The 19014-nt window shown below is 30.6% G+C and overlaps 1 protein-coding gene and 1 pseudogene across 2 annotated transcripts; one reads left to right on the top strand and one right to left on the bottom strand.

The window, feature by feature from the left end:
* Nucleotides 1-3897: 3897 nt before the first annotated feature.
* LOC100801783 (amino acid transporter AVT1I-like) lies at nt 3898-6173 on the bottom strand (annotated as a pseudogene).
* A 9734-nt stretch (nt 6174-15907) lies between these two features.
* On the top strand, nt 15908-18681 carry LOC100305658 (uncharacterized). 2 transcript variants are annotated; one of them, NM_001251738.2, is made up of 7 exons: nt 15908-15974; nt 16699-16791; nt 17143-17262; nt 17413-17491; nt 17801-17887; nt 18091-18153; nt 18379-18681. In NM_001251738.2, exons 2-7 carry the CDS (start codon nt 16736-16738, stop codon nt 18454-18456), a joined length of 483 nt encoding a protein of 160 aa, NP_001238667.2. In that variant the 5' UTR covers nt 15908-15974; nt 16699-16735; the 3' UTR covers nt 18457-18681. The 2 variants fall into 2 exon arrangements, with proteins under 2 accessions (NP_001238667.2, XP_040872913.1); XM_041016979.1 differs by lacking the exon at nt 15908-15974 and adding an exon at nt 15992-16105 and having other exon boundaries at nt 18379-18650.
* The last annotated feature ends 333 nt before the right edge of the window (nt 18682-19014 follow it).

Here is a 19014-nt window from a genome sequence, read left to right as displayed (position 1 = left end):
TTCCTAACTCCAGATGCAAAATAAGTATTGGCAATGTCATTGCTGCTTGATACCACAAGTACTAAACTTTTGGACAAGATGAAGTTGGTTTTTGCTTCTCCAAAATTTCCCTTGAGCTTTCCTATGTATTCTTTGAATTACTCTAGTTGCTCAGATAATGGTGTGACGGACTGTATTAGCAACAAAGTACGATTAAAACAATTTATTTGATAAGAGAAGATTGTTAGTTAGCTTCTAACCAAATGATGGGATAATATCAAAGGATGGAGAGAAGAAGAAAATTATATATATATATATATAGATAGATATATTTGAAGATGTCATGATGTAATATAGAAACATATGAGAAATAAATAAAAATAGAGAAAAAATATTGTATGAAATAATGCAAGAGAAAAAAAATATAAAAATAAACGAATATATAATTTAATGCTAATAGTTTTCACTTTTCAAGCTGAAGAATAACCACGAGGACAAATAATGCCAAATTAAAAAACAATATAGTGGTAGAGAAAATCTGTTTCAAACAAAACACGACACGTTACACGTTTGCTGCCCACACGTAGTTGTCATGCACTGTATTTTTATAATAATTTATTGATTTTATTTATTTAATAAATATTTTATATTTTCAAAGCATTCGATATATTATATATCACAACCACAAAAAAAAGCTTTCAATATTTATTTAATTATCTATTATGTTTTTTGCAAAATACTAATGAAAATACTTTTGTAAGAAAATACAAGGTTAGTGGTGAAAGAATAATTGAATGAAATGAAATGCATGTATTTACAAGTATTTGTGTGGTCAAAGGATCATCTCTGCACACACACACACACGCACGCACACACACACACACACACGCACACACACACACACACACATGTAAGGCCACAGGATAAGGAAAAAACATACATTATAGCACTGGATTGCTTCCTCCACTCTGCAAACATCTTTTAGAGCATGCCATATAAGTAAATCAAATAAAATATTATATAATTGCACATAAAATTGCATGTTTAAGTTTTTTAAAACCAATTATGACACAAGAAGAAACCAACCAAGTTATTGTAAGCTTCCAAAAATTTGGGGGCACATGCAACAACTTGTTTATAGTGTAGAATTGCCATGTCCAGTTGACCTTGCTCATAATATATACTGGCCAAATTACCCGTGCATCATTTGAAGTGATTAGTATAAATTGGGTTCACTATATCAGCAATCGTAAAGTAGCATAATTTGAATAAATGGAAAGTAAATTTGGATTTTGCCAATAGGCAATAGTTATCTGCATATAGGTTGGCATATAGGACACATTTATTCATTGCTCATAGGTTGGCATAGAGGACACATTTATTCACAGATAAAGATTCCATCACCTCTTGTGCTATCAATTCCACTGAAAGCGGGAAAAAGATATATATTGGTGGTACAGAATATAGCAAGAAATGCTAGATTTTCTTGCATAAATTGCCCAAGTCAAAGGGTACTATGTTTTAATCTAGAATAGAAACCCAAAAAAAAAAAAGAAAAGAAAAGGGATGCAATTAATTTATATATAGGACGGGAGATAGTACTAGACAGGCATGTCACGACTGAAGCAACTTATTTAATGCATAGAGTTCTAAGAATGAAGCAACAAAAGAAGGAAAAGCTCATACCTTCATGACTGTGTTCATTGGCAAACTAAACTCTGCTTTTACCCTTATTTTTTGTTTTAATATATTAATTGAATTGTAATCAAATTTCTAATAAACTTTGCCTATTTATCATACTTTATGACTTGAACTAACTAATGCAATAAGAATTATCGTTTGTTCTCCTAAGCTGTGTGGTATTAGAGTTGTCATGACTAGACTTATCATTACTTCTCCTTAGCAAATGTTGAAGCAGAATCTGAGTTCAAACAAACTCAAGCATACCATGAAGATGTTATGAGTAGACTAAATAAGATTGTTATAAATTACAGAGAAAGACACAGGAAGCAGAAAACTATGCTGATATAGGTCACCATTCTCTAAATATGTAAGGGGTTGTTTGATTTAGGAAAATATTGTTTTCATTTTCTGTTAACTTTTAATTACAAAATTGCTTTCTTGTTTGTACTTTGATTCTTGATTTGAAAGATAAGTATAAGAAAAGTGAAAACAATAAAAAGTTATTTTTTCTGTTTCCTATACAAATCTCAGACAAAATCAGTTAAGAGAGCTATTAACTCTTCTTTACAACTGCAAAATTTATCTGCAAGTGCACTGAGTCATACAAGTAGTATAAAATGGTAAGAACCGAGTACCGTATCACAGGGAGTTTGTTTCATTTAGAAAAAAATTCATTCAATAAGTAAACATTTGTGTAACATCATGAAATGGAAATAAAAACAAGATATAGTTGCAATTCTAGAGATAATTACAAAATTAACTAAGTAAATGCGAGAATAAACAGATGATTAAAACGTTGGGTCCTTCTACTGAGTAACTTGATGCAATTAAGGGTTTTTCTCTATCTAATGTTGTTTCTGTGTTCTATGTTGAGGACAATTATCCCAAATACTGATGTCTCGCGTGAATGGGCTAATTCTAATTAAACTTTGTTCTCAGATCCCTCATCGAACTTAGCCTAACCGAACAACATTAAGATCACAACATATTAAAAACTAAAGTCCTTGCACTCCGTGTCCAGAAAATACAGTTATCTAGCCCTGCTCTATCCAGTTCTAAGGATTCAAAACATTTCCCAATGCTAAAAGTCCTAACTTTACACACAAATGGATTCAAACCAAAAGCATGCAAGAATTAAGTGCAGATAGAAGCAGTGAACACATCAAAAAAACATTAAATAGATAGTAAATAATATATACATCAAGACTCAGCAGAAATTCCCAACAAAAGCTTTAGCCTTCCATGGCAAGTTACCACCTTTCAGTTACAATAGGAGGTTTTGGAAGCAAAATTCAGATTACACAGTGGTAGGGATGTCTCCTCCACCTCTAAGAACCTAAAAATCACTCTAAAACCTAGAATCCTCTTGAAAGCTGAGGTTTTTGGTGCTCCCTTGCCCTGTTACGTCGCTTTATTGCATAGGCTCTCAAGCATATCCCTATTTTTCGCCAACTTCAGCTTTTAAGGGCTTTCTGTCCTCGAAGGCTCACTTAGCGCCATTTTCGTGCTAAGCACAAGTAAGCGATTTTCCACTGAGCGAGCTGGGTGCGCTTAGCATGAGAAAAGACAAACGACTTGCTGAGCGAGTTGATGACACGCTGAGCGTGCAGATGCTTGGCAGATTCTCCTCCAGATTCTCCCAACTCGCTAAGCGGGCTAAGTACCTCGCTTAGCGAGACACCAGCCACAACACCCTTCTTATTCTTCATCTTTTTACTTGAAACTGAAGTTGAAAACACATTAATTCACATTGAAGGGAATATCTCTACATAAAAATCAAACTAAACCTAAAAATATGTACAAACCTAAAAAAAGAACCATAAATTGGGGAAAAGACATGATTTTCATAAAGCTTTTCAACACAAACGTTAGTCGTAAATGACGACTAACAAGAGCATTATCTAATTTAGCAGTGAAATCCACCATTCCACCCATTTGATATTTGTGGAAAAAGATACTCATTTCATTATCAATGTGATTCCATTAAAGTAGTTTCTAAGAATGTTACCTCGGGGCTCCACGGCACATAATTTATATCCATGCCATGGGCCTTCTCCTTCTTCAGCAACAACTAGTAGAGAGGACCACCAACCTCTTTTTTCTCAATGTTATAAGCAAGCAATAAAATTTTCTCAATTTTAACCTCTTTTTTCTAGATAGTGAGATTCATCTAAATCAACGAAGATACAAAGTCAGTTATTTAAACACAAAAAATGAATAAACACACACAAGTGATCATATGATATACATGCAATAAAACTTTCGTACTAAGGTAATATATATTGCTAATTTTGAGTTTTCTTTGTTCACTAGCAGGTTTAATGTTATTTGTGATTCAATGTCAGCACCAAACATTAGATAACCAATCATAGCCATGGATGCACAACCCATAGTGGTTAAGAGAAAGCATAGAAGTAGGACCTAGAAAAGAAAAATAAAATTCATTAGAGTCAAAAACTAAGAAATACATCCACTCCTTACTAAAACAAGATTAAATTAACCACACTAATTCAAATCAAACATAAGTTCTACCTTATTTGATTAGTGCATGCACTTTGCCATTTTAGAGGAGCTAAATTCCAGATATTAGAAGCAAATTAAACACATCCAAATATGTGAAATTGGTAAAACACTTACATTAGAGAACTGGTGTTTGTTTGTCATGGAATTGTACAAGGTAGGAAAGATAGGGTGAGCACAATAACAAAAGGCATATAAGCTAACAGCTAAGGGATTCCGTTCCAATTAACAAAAGTTACCTTTTGATGAAAACCAACTCCATCGAATGTTGCAGTCCATGAAATTGAGAGGATGATGAAAGTAAAAGCAAACACTCCACTTGCGGATACATAAGAAAGTAGACTCAAGTTATCCAACCAAACTGTGGGTAAGATGATAAAAGAAATCAATATCACAAAGAATTGCTTCCCACCAATTGCTAAGCTAGCTATCTAAACCTCCCCAATGGGGAATAATTTACTTAAGTTATTGGCTTCAAGAATCAAGAACCCTATTGAAACTAAGTAGAGCTTGGTGTACATGGGCACTGATACTATTAGCCTTCCTATCTTTCCAAATGCAAGTTCACCTATATCAGGGTAGGTTCTACTATTCAAATACTTATCCATGCATTTTTTAATCAACATGTATGTGTAAAACACTACAGTTGCAATAGCAAATAGAAAAGCCAAGCTTAACCTGATCTCAGATGCAAGAGCATATGGAACTGAGAGTATGCCAACACCTGTAAACCAAATCCACATGCATAACATCATCTTAGGTTTAGGTAACAAAAATTAAAATAGAATTTAATTTTCTCTTCAAAGTAAACTGAATTAAACATAGATTTCTCTCTGAATCTGAATATGTAATGGAAGTTCATGTGTTGTAGATTATGAAACTTGATATTGCATTGAGTCTATTAAGGCAGGTGCCAAAGAAGGATGCAATATTTTCCGTAGAAGGATGTAATGCTATGACTTTCTCCTCATCTGTGGCAAGCCCAAACTCATTATGCTCCCACTCGTATAGAATTTTGTGTGTTCCTTCACTCACTCCCTCACACCTTATTCTATCATATTATCACTTTCTCGAAATGGCGAACGATGAAGACCAGCAACAAAATGCCCCTTTCTCCGATTTCGACTCCGACTCTGACTACTCCTACGACGAGGTAGAGACGAGGCTTTCCACCGCACCTTTGGCCTATGTGATGATGGCAACGACTTGTCATTGTCGGAGAACCTAAAGTGTGACGACTCATGGCGCCTTCTCAGAGGCACTAGAGAGCCCCGCAATGAAGGAGTTACATGATGACGTCTTCGCGCAATCAATTTGGATTCCAATTTGAATGTGAATAGGCGCATGTGTGTGTAGTGTTGAGGGAGAGGGAAAGTCAAATAGGCACGTTTGTTTTTATAAGTGGAAAATATTCTAACATGATTTTTAAAAATCATCTTAGAATGACAGTCTTCTAAGACGATTTTTGCAAAACCGTTGTAAACATGTTGTATTTATTTACAAAAACACCACCATGTTTCTTTCTAAGACGATTTTATGAGAATCGTCTTAGAATGTGCATCATAAAAACCATATTTGTAGTAGTGCCTATTGAAACCTGAATAACCCGTTTTGAGAATAAGTGTATCGGATGGATTCAATTGGATGTCACATTAATTGAAATAAAAAAATTTTGGTTAAATTCAGATTTGGTAGGCAAGTGAGGTAAAAACATTTCATAGGAACCCACACCCTCTTGATTAAGTGTGTAAACTATTCAAACAAATAAATTGGTTTATGTGATGACATAAACAATAAATAAATTCAGAAGATTTTACGTCAATATTTCACTATCCAGAGTTCAAATCACTTTGGGTTATTGCTTTACAGCTACAAAGTGACCAAGTAAAAGCAATGAGCAATGAACCATCGAATACCATGTGTACTTTTTATTAAAAAAAATTGTATTGTTCATCGCTTTATGTCAAGTTTAGTCATTCACCTTCACCCATAGTTTTAAAAATCAGACAAGTCATCGCTCGATCAAAGCACTAGGTCACTAATTGAATTGCACGAATCGATTTATATTAAAGAGTAAATTACACATGTTTTTCATTTTTTTTTGAAACCTACACAAATCTTCCCCGAGGTTTAAGAAAATTACACATGCTTATCTTTTGTTTTTAAAACATATCTAGGTTTAATGTTATTATTGTTGGTATAGAGTTGGTTCAAGTAATTTTGTGCGTTGGATCATTGATGGCTTGGTTGGAGTAATTTTATTTGGTTTCTAAAACCTATAATTGTTCACTTGACTTATGGGTTTGCTGGAATGAGGTTGGTTCAATGGTTATGTTGTTCACTATGGTGTTCATTTGGCTTATAGGTTTATTGGCATGACAACTTGATTGGGTTTTCTGCAAACTGAATTTTTTTAATTATCAAAATTGCCCCATACTTGAAGAAGACAAGGACATTTTTGAAAGAAAAAAATACTCATTAAATGTCATGTGCAACACCCATGACTTGTTATTTTTAAATGTTTGTATGACATTTAAGGAAAATTTGTGTAGGTTTTAAAAATTGAGGGGAGAAATGTTTAATTTTCTTAAACCTCGGGAGAGGTTTGTGTAGGCTTTAAAAAAGAAGGAAATATGTGTGCAATTTCTTTAAACCTCAAGGGAGATTTGTGTAATTTACTCTATATTAAATTTAAAATTGTTAACCCTGCCTCAAGAAAAGCAAAAAAACAAAATCACTATGAAAGTTCAAAAAAGTTCAAGGGCCAAATGTTTTTTTTACTCTATTATTAATGATACCAATGCAAATGACATTTTAGTTTTGTGCAAGTTATGTTTCTCGTTTGAAATTCAATTCTAGTATTAAGAGTTTTTATTTTATTCTATTTTATTGTAGCACTATTATTTATTATATAAGTTCAGTGGTCCACTTTCGGACATTTGAATCATGTACCTCCTAATTTTTAAGTATCCCCAAACTACTCTTTTCATATCATACCTTTCATCTTCCTTAGCATGCTACTCCACGAGAGAGTCCCACGCGTTCTCATACTCCATTTGTGTTTTCTCCATTGTTAGGTCTTCCTCTTCATCTCCATTTGCGTCCACGCATAATCATCTCACACACTTTTGTTTGCTCCTCTTTGTCTCCATTTGTGTCGACTCTGCCATTGATTTCTTTTAGTCGCACAACTCCAGTGAGGTTGGATCGACGTGCAAATGCATTTTTTCCCTTTTTTTTCATTAAGCTTATTTTATGGACAACCCTTTCCCAAAGAGGAATAGTGGCAACCATATTTGGAACAACTATTCTAGAAGCTTTTATTTCGGTTAAGGAATGGTTATTTCATAACACAATTTTCATTCTGTAATAGATATTCCATAATAATAAAGCAATGCTTCCAAAATACCTATTCTGAAAATATATATATTTGTCCCAGAACATGCAATCTGGAATGTTGATAGCATTTTCTGGAACACCTATTCCAAAAGCATATTTTATGTTATCTAGAAAGCTTACTCTAGAATTCAATCTATGTTTTGGAATGGTCATTCCATAAGTTATTCCAAAATAAGAATAAACGCTTCAAAAACCTATTTCGAAATAACTATTCTGGAAAGTAAAAATTACCTTCCGGAATGACCATTCCAGAATAGTGTACTCCAAAAACCTATTCTAGAATGGTCATTTCAAAAGGTAATGTTTACCTTCCGAAATAATTATTTTGGAATTCCAAAATGGGAATTCTGAGTGAAAAGGTTATTTTTGTCCACACAAACAAAATGAGAGGTGTAGGTTCAAGTTGAGAGATATAGCCCTCAAATGCCCCACTTTCGTTGTATAGGAATTTTAAAACTTACATAACTAAATATCCAAGCCAAATAAACCGATATCCATCATCCACATTCATTATTCACATGTAACCCTAAATTCCTTTCTCCTATATCATATCACATAGTTGCCACACACGTTTGAGTGCTTTCTCTTCCCTTCTTTCTTCATTCTTATATTCCTATTTCGTGCAATACAAAACATCACGTTCTTTTCCACAAATAATGGCTCTGGGTATACAGATTGGAAAAATAGTGCCCATTAGTCTCATCTCATTTTCATTTTTTCTCATGTCTCTCTTAAAAAATCTTCATCTCAATTGCTTTTTCTCTCTATCAAGAATCTCTCACTAGTAACTTCATTGAAATTCCTTGTTTGATAATTTTAGGGTTTCGTGCATCATATTCTTCCATCATGAAATTTTTAGGGTTCACCATTTATTAAATTATAATATATTTTTATTTAATATAACTATAATAGTGATAAAATGTAATTTGATTATATTAGAATCAATTATAAAATAGTTATTTACTTTATATTAGACTATTAGTAATAGTTCCATTATACTAGTGGAGTTCACGAGTCATTTACATTTTATTATCCGTGACAACTTATTCATACTAGAGATTTAAAATATTTGTGCCAACAATAATTTGTCACAAATTCATCTGCATATTAAATGAGAAAAAAACACTCAATGTGTTCTTAAATTAGATAAGAACTCATATACTTCCTCTGACAAACCACCCTTACTTTCACTATGTCACCATACAATTATATTACATGTAAAATTGATACCTATATCAGTAGATTTTTATGAAACTTTAGTAAAAAGTATTTTCTTATAATTAAAAATATGTTAAATTATAATTTTAGTCTTCTTGTAATTATTAATCCGTAATTTTAGTCATTTTATTTTTAAATTTATGATTTTCATCTATAAATTATTACAATTATAATTTAATGTAAGCATGTGACAAAATGGTTTAAATTTAAAATAATATTGTTAAAATAGAAGAAATGGGAGTAGAATCCAAGTCTTTTTTCTTCTTCTTCGTAACCTAAACAACTATTTTTTTTTACTTGTTTTAATTGTACAACAAACATTGTATTATATATACATTACTGTATGGTTAATTGTTTTTTAAATATTTATTTAATGTTAAATATGACTTAAAACAATAGATATCTAATAACTATAAAAATAAAAATATTTAATAATATTTTACATGCAATCACTTTTTTCTTTCAATATCTTTTTTATCCTATTTTATTTTGATTTTTTTTACAAAATTGCTAATTTATTTTGACATTAATAAAATAATATTATCAGTTATCTTTTACCCGGATATGTTTAATTCTATATTTAATAAAATTAAATTATCTAATAATAATAATAGATAATATTTTTTTTTATCTTTCGCATGGGTTGGTTTTCAAAATAAAAAATATAAAAATTGAAATAAGGTAGTCACGTGATCCAACTGTCGTATATTTCTTCTTTCTTCCAGATATATTGTGATCAAGGGAGGGATGTCGTTTTTGTTTATACTTTAAGTTTTAAATGCTCCCTGTTTATTTTTAATCAAATTCTCAGTTATACCTTGAATTAAAAATATAAGTGTATGATTTAATTTATGTGCTATAAATTATTCACTAAAATGGCTCCCACAAAGAATAAGATAAGAAGGATTCAGTCACGTGACCATTTTATTCCATTCTTTTTATATTATAAAAATATTATAATATACTGTTAGATTAATTTTTATCAATGATCAAGATTTTGTGTAAGTGTATGTAAGTCTTTACACTGGTACACAATAATCATCAATGCAAGAAAAGGAACATGTAATTAAAAAAATAAACATAGATAATAATAAAGTTTGTTTTACAAAATAATATATAATACTAATTTGATAATTAAATTATAATTTTGGTGTCTCCACTTTAAACCAAGATATTTAATTACTGCACATTAGACGGTTAATATAACGTTTATGTGACAAGAGATTAAATAAGATGAAAAATAAAAAATTTTTAATAATAATTAAACCAATAATATATACAATGACAATACATTAAAGGATTATATCACTTGTTTTATTTGGTAAATTTTATAAACAATACTTTCTATGCATGATGACGTCAACCGTTATTAATTTTTAAGAATTGAACCCATGACATGTTATACAATGACAAGGAATTAAAGAATTATACCACTTGTTTTGTTTGGTAAATTTTATAAACAATACTTTCTATATCATGATGTTAAGAGTCATTAATTTTTTTGAACTATAAAAATTTACAAGTTAAACAATTTTATTTAATATATAATTCTATTTATTTTTATGGGTAAATAATCAAAATTGTCTTCTAAAATGTGACACGACGATAAATTAGTGAAAGATAAAAAGTAAAAATTATATCTATGTAAAAAATATGATAAATTAGTTTTATTTATGAAATCATTTTATTATTAAATTATAATGTTCAATTACCAATTTGACAATAAGTTATATTTTTAGAGGACTAATTTGACATTAAAGTTAAAAGTCTAGAGATTAATCTATAATTATCAAAACAAGTGGTACAGTGGTTTAATGTAAAAAAAAAGTAATATAGTAATTGTGAAAAAAGATGGAAAGTAATAATGATAGTAATTATTATTATAAACTTTGATAGTGACAATTTATCACTATTATTTTATATATTTGTGACAATTCATTATCATCACTATTATGTATAATTATTAGGGACAAATTATTTTATCACAATAAAGGTTAATTTTAGTGACATTCAAAAATAGTTACTAGTACATCAGTGACTTGAGTACTAATGACAATTAAAATATTGTTACAAGATTTTTATAGTGACGAATTTATAACTTTTAGTAATGAATATTACTATCATAAAAACTAGTTTTTTTTTCTTGTTGTGGGGTTAAATCACACGTTATGCCATGATAATTATTTGTAATTTATGTGTTTTCTGTTTTGATACGTATTTATGTTCGATTAATTAGCATTGAATTCGGGAGCTACATTTTCACAAGTTATTTTTATTGTGTCTCGATTATATATAACTGGACATTTTTATTCTTGTATTGTTCTAGTGATGTATGAGAAGAAGGGGTGAAAGGGAAAAAGAAAGGAATGCAATGGTCAGAATCTTGTTGATTTTGCACACGGGTTGGAAGAATATGATGACAACTTCTTGGTTGACCTTGTTCTTTGATTAAGTTCTTAAAGGATGTCCTAACTAGCCTACATGAGTAAGTGATATAATGCCTTTCCAATTAACTTATTTATTTTCTTGTTAACACCTTTATCCAACCTATACCTTTGTGTGTTCTACAACTTAAATTTTATGCTCTTTTTCACTTTATATAAGAATTTATTTTTTAAAAAAATCACCACTCTTAAAGATAAGCCTCAATCAAACTATTATTTGTTTTGTTGATTATCTTAACCAAATCAAACATTAATGTTATCTCCACCTAAATCTCTATTAAAGTCTAATATAGTTTTTGTGGTTTTCTTCTCAATGGACAATTGTTCCTTCCTCCAGAAAGAATAAGTTTTACATTGCAATTAAGCCAATTGCAATGTAAAAACCCTAATATTGGTTACTACATAGTTTTCCCATCTCAATGTTGCTTCAATAGTCTCTTTTATAAATTTAAGAGATTATATTTTTCATCTCACCAGAAGCATAAACAATTAGCTAAAAAGTAAGACCACATTGCTTTACTGATGTCTGGAAAGTAGAGGAGGTGGAAGAGAAAATTGTGCCATGTATGGAGAGGTTGCAGCTGGTTCTAGTAATGAAAGTTTTTATATAATCTACAAAAATTTGCAATTGCTTAATGTAACAGAATACACCACCAATCAATTATATAAGTAGTTGCACTTCTTTGAATCTTTATGTCATAACATAAATTTAAGCTCTTCAAAATGGTAAAAGAGATTGATGGAAAAATTTAGTTTTTCAAGTATTAGCTACCCTATGTTCTAGTTATGAAATACATGTTTTATAATTGCCAAGAATGATCTCCTACAATGTTTCCTTTCTTTAATTAATGTAGATTCACATCTACCGATCCACTTATGCGATGAATTCTTGATTGTAGTTACAAGTATGAACTTTGTAGATAGGATATTTATTAATACCAATTCACAAGCATTTGACGTAATATTTCTTCTTGTACATTTCGAGAAGCTTAAGATAAAACTACTTATAAAGCATTTTCTTTGGTGGGAAAAATTTAACCTGAATTATTCAATGAAGTTTTGGTATATATTCATATTGGAATTTTAGGAGATCCTTATATAATATCAATAATTACCCGGAACACATTACGTTAGATTATCAAGAAGAGTTTTAGGAATATCTGAATTTACCATGATTGATAAAAAAAAAAAAAAAAAAAACGCAGTAGAACCTAAATTCTTAGGTGATTTTTGATTCATGCGCTCTTCCTAAGATATATTATGGGGTGTTGTATAGACAACAAATAACCGGCTAATAGCGTAACCGATGACTTCATAATTTTTCCTCAATCAGAACCTTTTTATTCCTCAATAGGACCTTCATAACTCTTCACATGGATGTGGAAAAGAGAAATTATGTGTGACGACTCGGTATATTGAAGACCATAACCTTCTTGTAGTGTGTTAATCTAATAAGGTTCCCATTATCCCCTAATGGGTCAACACTAACATCTATTCAATTAAGTTTATATCATCTGATTTAATTGTCTAACGGACTCACTTAATTTGATAACATAAAATAAAACTCACTAATGATAAATAACTAATATAATTGTCTTATAATATTAGTCCATATTAATTATTGGAATAAAAAAATCCAACGGTTCACTCACAAAACATTGTTTATGTGTAAATCTAAAGCATAAGAATACAACATAATGACTCAGATTAATTATATACACAAAGCCATCTGGTACAAATTTTTCAAGTGAAGAAGCAAATGAAGGCACTCAATCAAATGGTTGTTAGCAATGCCCTTACGACGATGATGGTTCCAACCTCTAAACATTGTCCAACGGAAGGAATACACCCCTCATCTAAGAAGTATAAAGGTGTTGGACACAGAAAATGGAAGATATATTCGACCAAGATTTGAGATCCATTTCAAAAGCGTCATTTGAAATGGGAAATGAATCTCAGTTGCATGTCTCTCCCATTTAATTTCTACGTCTAACACCTTTATACTTCCTAGATGAGATGCACATTCCTTCGTTGAGGTAGAGTTTATCGTTTGGAACCAGAATCTCAGTCACACGTTACTTGGTACCATTTGATTGACGTCCTTTGTTTTCCTTTTCACTTAGAGTGTGTTTTGATGAGGAAATTTAAAATTCTGAGAAATTTTAAATCCTAAGAATTTCAAATACTTCAATTAAAATTATTTTATTTTCAAAATTTTGTGTTTGGATAAAAAAAATTAAAATTGTGAGGGTGAAAGAAAATGAATGCAAAGAGAAGAGAAGATATGGTTGGTGTGCTTCCAGAGAGAAGAATACTGATGCGGCATGGGAAGTCACAGGGGAATCGGGACACAGCAGCGTACATCATCACATCCGACCACAACATTCAAGCAACGACACAAGGCATGGCTCAGGCCCTCCGCACCTGCGAACACCTCCACCATGTGATGGGTAGCGACGACTGCTCTCCTGACTGAAAGGTGCAGTTCTACGTGTCCCCCTACACCCACACCCGACCGATGCTCCATGAGCTCAAATGATGTTTCTCTAAGAAAAGGATCATCGGCGTGAGAGAAGAGTCGCGAGTTCAAAAACAGGATTTCGGAAACTTTCGGGTGGAAGAGAGGATGAATGTTATAAAGGAAATACACGAAGATTTTGGAAGATTCTTCTATCAAGAAGAAAATTTCAATTTCTCACCTTTTAGAAGGAAATTGAAATTCCACATTTTTAGTTGTTTAAAATTCTGTTTTAAAATTTCAAAAATTTAAATTATTCCTAAAAAACATTCAAATAATGAATTGTAGGTTACAAAAATTTAAATTTTCTGATAAATTATTTTTTTCAGTAAAAATTCTCTATCGAAACATACTCTATATGTAACATATGAGTTAGTGTATATAATCCGCACTTTCCCCCAAAGCTTATTGGATTTTTCGTTTTTGGATGTGCAACTTTTTGTTTTGCTTCTCATGTAGTTATCTTTCTTTTATAGATTTCGGTTGAGAGCTTTCCATTTTGAGCCTCAGCATAAATGTTGATAAAGGGAAAGGAAATTAAACAAAAACATCGGAGAAATGAATACAAAATTATTTAGAAAAAATAAATGTGTGTATATAATCAATATAAATAAAGAAATTATATTTGAAAATAAATATTAATTTAACATTCAATGTAGTTAACATATTCTTTGTATAAATATATAAATGAATGGATCTTTTGTATACAATTATATCATTTTTATTGAATTAAGATTTTACATAATATTTTTTCAATGTATAACATGACATTGACATTGCTTTGTACATTTGCAGAATTTTAGATATTAAGGGTGTTCAAAATTGAACCAGTAAACATTCATGCCCATCCAAGAAAATTACAAATTGCTTATACTGAAAACCACAAAAACCAAAAATTTAAAAAATTACATATCTTTTGTGGATTGGTTTGGTTTTCCGATCTTGTTATAAAAAATTAAACCAAACGAAATAAAATGCATATTATAATTACGTTGATTTTTGATTGTGATAATTAATAATAAGTATTAAATAATTTAGTACTTTTCATTTCCTTGATAATTTAGATGTATATTTTACTTTCTTATGTTAAAAAGGATATACATTGTAAAAAAAATAGTATTAAATATTAAGTGATGTACAAATTATTATTATATTACAAAAATACTTGATAATATTATTTTATATTAATGATAACTAGAAGTGATGATAATAATTTTTAATTAAAACATGTTAAACAAAATTTAATAAAAATAAAATTCATTTTCAAAATTATATAGCATATATAATAATTATGTCAGTTTATGTGATAAATTTAAATTATGGTAATAAATTAAAAAAATTTGCAAAGCTAAACCAAACCAAATTATTGGTTTAATTTAGTTTAGATTTGATATTATATTTATATCAGACCAAACCAAATTGAGTCACATCTTTATGTTTTGAAATCAAACCAACCCGCAGGAAAACATCCCTGTTAGATATGATTGCTCACGAAGCCTTTGTTTTGGTGAGTAAAACTTTAACATAGTTTATTAGGTGGATTTCCAATATTCAAAATATACATATTTTCATTGCATTTGAATTTTCATTACCGGGTAGTTACAATAATTTTATCATAATTTTGAATTCATATTATCTATTAGTTAGTTTACTGGTATATGTTATCAATTTTGAATTTAAATAATAATAATAAAGATAATATAAATTATATTAAGATTATTAATATTAAAAACAATATTTTAATAATTAAATTTTATATTATTTTATATTTTAACAATATACATGATTAAAAAAATGTCTTGTAATTCAAGTATATATCTATGTATCAAATGTACCCTATAATGTTTTGTCAATTTCTAGTCTCTCATTAATTTTTATTAGTTAAAATCAATTTCAAATATAAAATAAATCAGACTAATTAAAAATGGAAAATGGAATAGACAAGGATAATTTTGAACAATCAAAATAAATAAATAAATACAAATTGATAAAAGAATTCAGAAAAACCAAAGATACTGACGAAAAACTTTGTGAATTATGAATGACTAAAAGTTATAAAAAATTTGAGAATTACAATTTAAAATCTGAAAAAGTTGAGGAAATGAAAACTTAATTATAGCAAAACTCTTTTTTTCATAATAGAGACATGCAAACTTGATGGTGTACGACTTCAGTGGGGAACGATTTCGAGAGCAATACTCTACGATTTTTAGGTACTCTTTTTCTTTTACCAACTTTTAGTAACTGAATCAATCAAGCCGTTGTTGAATTTCAATTCTGAAGCTTGTTTACTTTTCCTGCAACTTTGAACCCTCTTTTGATTAGGACCCCGTTCCGTTGACAGGTGCATTTGTTGCGTTCTGCAACGCTTCCTTGCCAGTATTTAGTTTGATTATTTTGCAATGCCACGTGATTTTGGTCTTTCTTTGATTTGGATTTCTCACTTTTTGTGGTTATTCCCTTCCGAGCTATGCGTGTTAATTATGATTCTAAGCACACGCAAGCTACGCATGTTTATTAATTTTGAATTTGGTAGACCATTTTATTAATATTCATGTGAATGGGATTATACACCGTGAATATAAGATATTTTAAAAAAGGAGATGGAATTATAATATGCTTTAGCAATTTTGACTAGTTAGTACCTTTTGATAAGGAAGATGGGATGCCATTATGATGTGCTCACTATCTGTTTGATAAAATGCTCCAGTTGAATCCTTTTGTATAAGATGTGGTTTTGGTGAGGTCGATAGTGTGCACTGTTAGAATTATTGTGTGCTTAATGTAATCAACTTAAGGAATTAGTTCCCTGAGCTAGTGATACGGAGTGAAGTATGACATTTTGACCAATTTGTTGGTTAGTACTTATCTGTGGATAAGAAGGTAGATAGTATTAATGTAACCAACACTTATATATAACTTTTATTTATGTTGCAGGGACCGGATAGTTTAACCTGCTGCACTTCTCTGTGAAATGGAAGATCCATCATTTTTCGATCGGATGATCAGTCATCTGAGAGCAACTTGCAAGTATGACTTCCTCCATATGATGCTTATTTGAAAATTTTAGCACAGCAACTGCCAGTGTCACTTTGCTGTAACTGATTGATTTTTATTAGTTATAGTATAAAACAATTAGTTATTTGACTGAAGATTGTTCCGTCATATCTATAAATCTATGGAAGCTAATTTCAAAACTTTGTATATTACTAATTAGGTTCAGTGGGGATTGACTATGGTAGCATAGTTTGCACAATTCATATGATAGCTGTGTCATAGTGTTTTTAACTTGTTATGGCACAGTGTTCCTTGGATTATACTTGGAGCAGTCTCACCTGATCTAATTCTTTTCTATTCTTGGAATTTTTGTGATAATGTAAGGTACTATACTGGTTATCCAAAGGACCTTGGACCATCACGGGTTATTCATTTTACCTCTGAGCGTGAGTTTGTTAAACTCCTTCACGAAGGTTTCCCTGTTGTTGTTGCATTTACCATCAGGTGATCTGGAGTCAGCTTCTGGATTCTCATTTTGTGCCCCCCCCCCCCCCCCCCCCCCCTACTTTGAATATCACTTTTGGTCTGAATGGAAAGGAAAAAGAAGATAAGTAAAAAGATTTTGGAATAACTACTTGCTATTTAATAATGCAGGGGGAACTACACACGGCATCTTGACAAAGTATTAGAAGAATCTGCTGCTGAGTTTTATCCAAATGTAAAATTTATGCGTGTAAGTTATTTTTCATCAATTTCCTCTTTTTAAATGTTGGTAGTCATATCAATAACATCACACATGATGAAGCATAGCACCTACTCCTCAAATAGAATCACAAAAAACAGAGACACTTGTCCTTATTAGTTTGCAATGTAGGAGTTTACTTTAGAGGAGTGTATGCACTAGGTCAACAATAAAATTAATATTTTATCATGTTCCTTTCTGTAATTTATTGCTTGGGAGTAATTTACTATTTCCTTAGGTTTTGGCTACTTATTTTCTATGTACTCTGTAACAGGGTTGTTGTTTTCTGGTGCTTTGTAGGTTGAATGTCCAAAATATCCTGGGTTTTGTATAACTCGGCAGAAAAAGGAGTATCCATTCATTGAGATATTTCATAGTCCAACACAAGTATGATATTCCTTGGTCCTTACCTGTTCAGTACAGTCTCATGATCTCATCACTTCACTGCCTATGCTGCTCATTGGAAGCAATAATAATAATAAATTTTGTTTTGATTTCATGTTTAAGACGTGGTTTTAGTTCATAGGTTAATCTTTTTAGTGACTAAAATCTTGTCTTTAATTTGAAACTTGTGTTATTTTTTTATGCAGGCAGCTAACCAGGGAAGGGTAGCTGATCCAAATATTACTAAATACAACGTGAAGGTCTTGCCTGTAAGTTATTTTGTTCTCCTTAGTCTTTGGAGCCTCTATTTCCGATAATGATTATTTGTATTTTGAACTTTCTCTCAAACTAATACACAACATATCTATACCTAGGTCTAGGTGGTAAAGCTAGTAATACTACATAAAAAAAAATGAACTTGCCTGACAACTATCTTTGCTTCCATTTTTGAAATATTGTAATTTTGTCCGATATTCATTTTTGTGTACTTGCAGTTCAACTACGATGTTAGTGCTTACGGTTTTAGAGAATTCTTCAAGCAACATGGTATACGGGCATCAGATCCAAAGTAGGTGGAAAGATTCTATCTCTAATACACTAAGTGCCGTACCTCATCATGCTACCTGTTTGAACAAAATGTAATTCTGTACATCTTCACAAATCAACAACTTGAGGACAGTTATATTTACCAGTAAGGTTGATGCCCAAACCTATAACTATGGTTTTGTAATTTTGTTCTCGTCATGGACATTTTTTGTTCTTTTCCTTTTGTTTAAGCATTTTCAATTACTCTATGTTAAAAAATTATCCAACTGCTAGAGTAGAATCTAGAAGCCGTTTCTCATCAAATCATATATTTAATTTCTGCCCCCTCATTCATTTACCAAACATTGAAAAGTATCCATTTAAAAAGGTGTGTTTGTTTAATTTAAAGAAGACAGGAATGAAGAACTATCAAAGACACAACAAAGCTCTAAAGAACTTGTAAATTTTAATGGGTTTGCTAAGGTTCACAATAATAGAAAATTAAAAGGATCTTGAAACATATGATTTTCATAAATAAGATAAACAGTGTGTATCTTTTTTTATAGTGAGATTTTTCTCCAGTGTGCTTTGATTTTTTGAAAGAT

This window comes from Glycine max, chromosome 1 (genome assembly GCF_000004515.6).
Source record: "Glycine max cultivar Williams 82 chromosome 1, Glycine_max_v4.0, whole genome shotgun sequence".
In the NCBI taxonomy this organism is placed as follows: Eukaryota; Viridiplantae; Streptophyta; class Magnoliopsida; order Fabales; family Fabaceae; genus Glycine; species Glycine max.
This window is presented reverse-complemented; position numbering and strand designations above follow the sequence as displayed.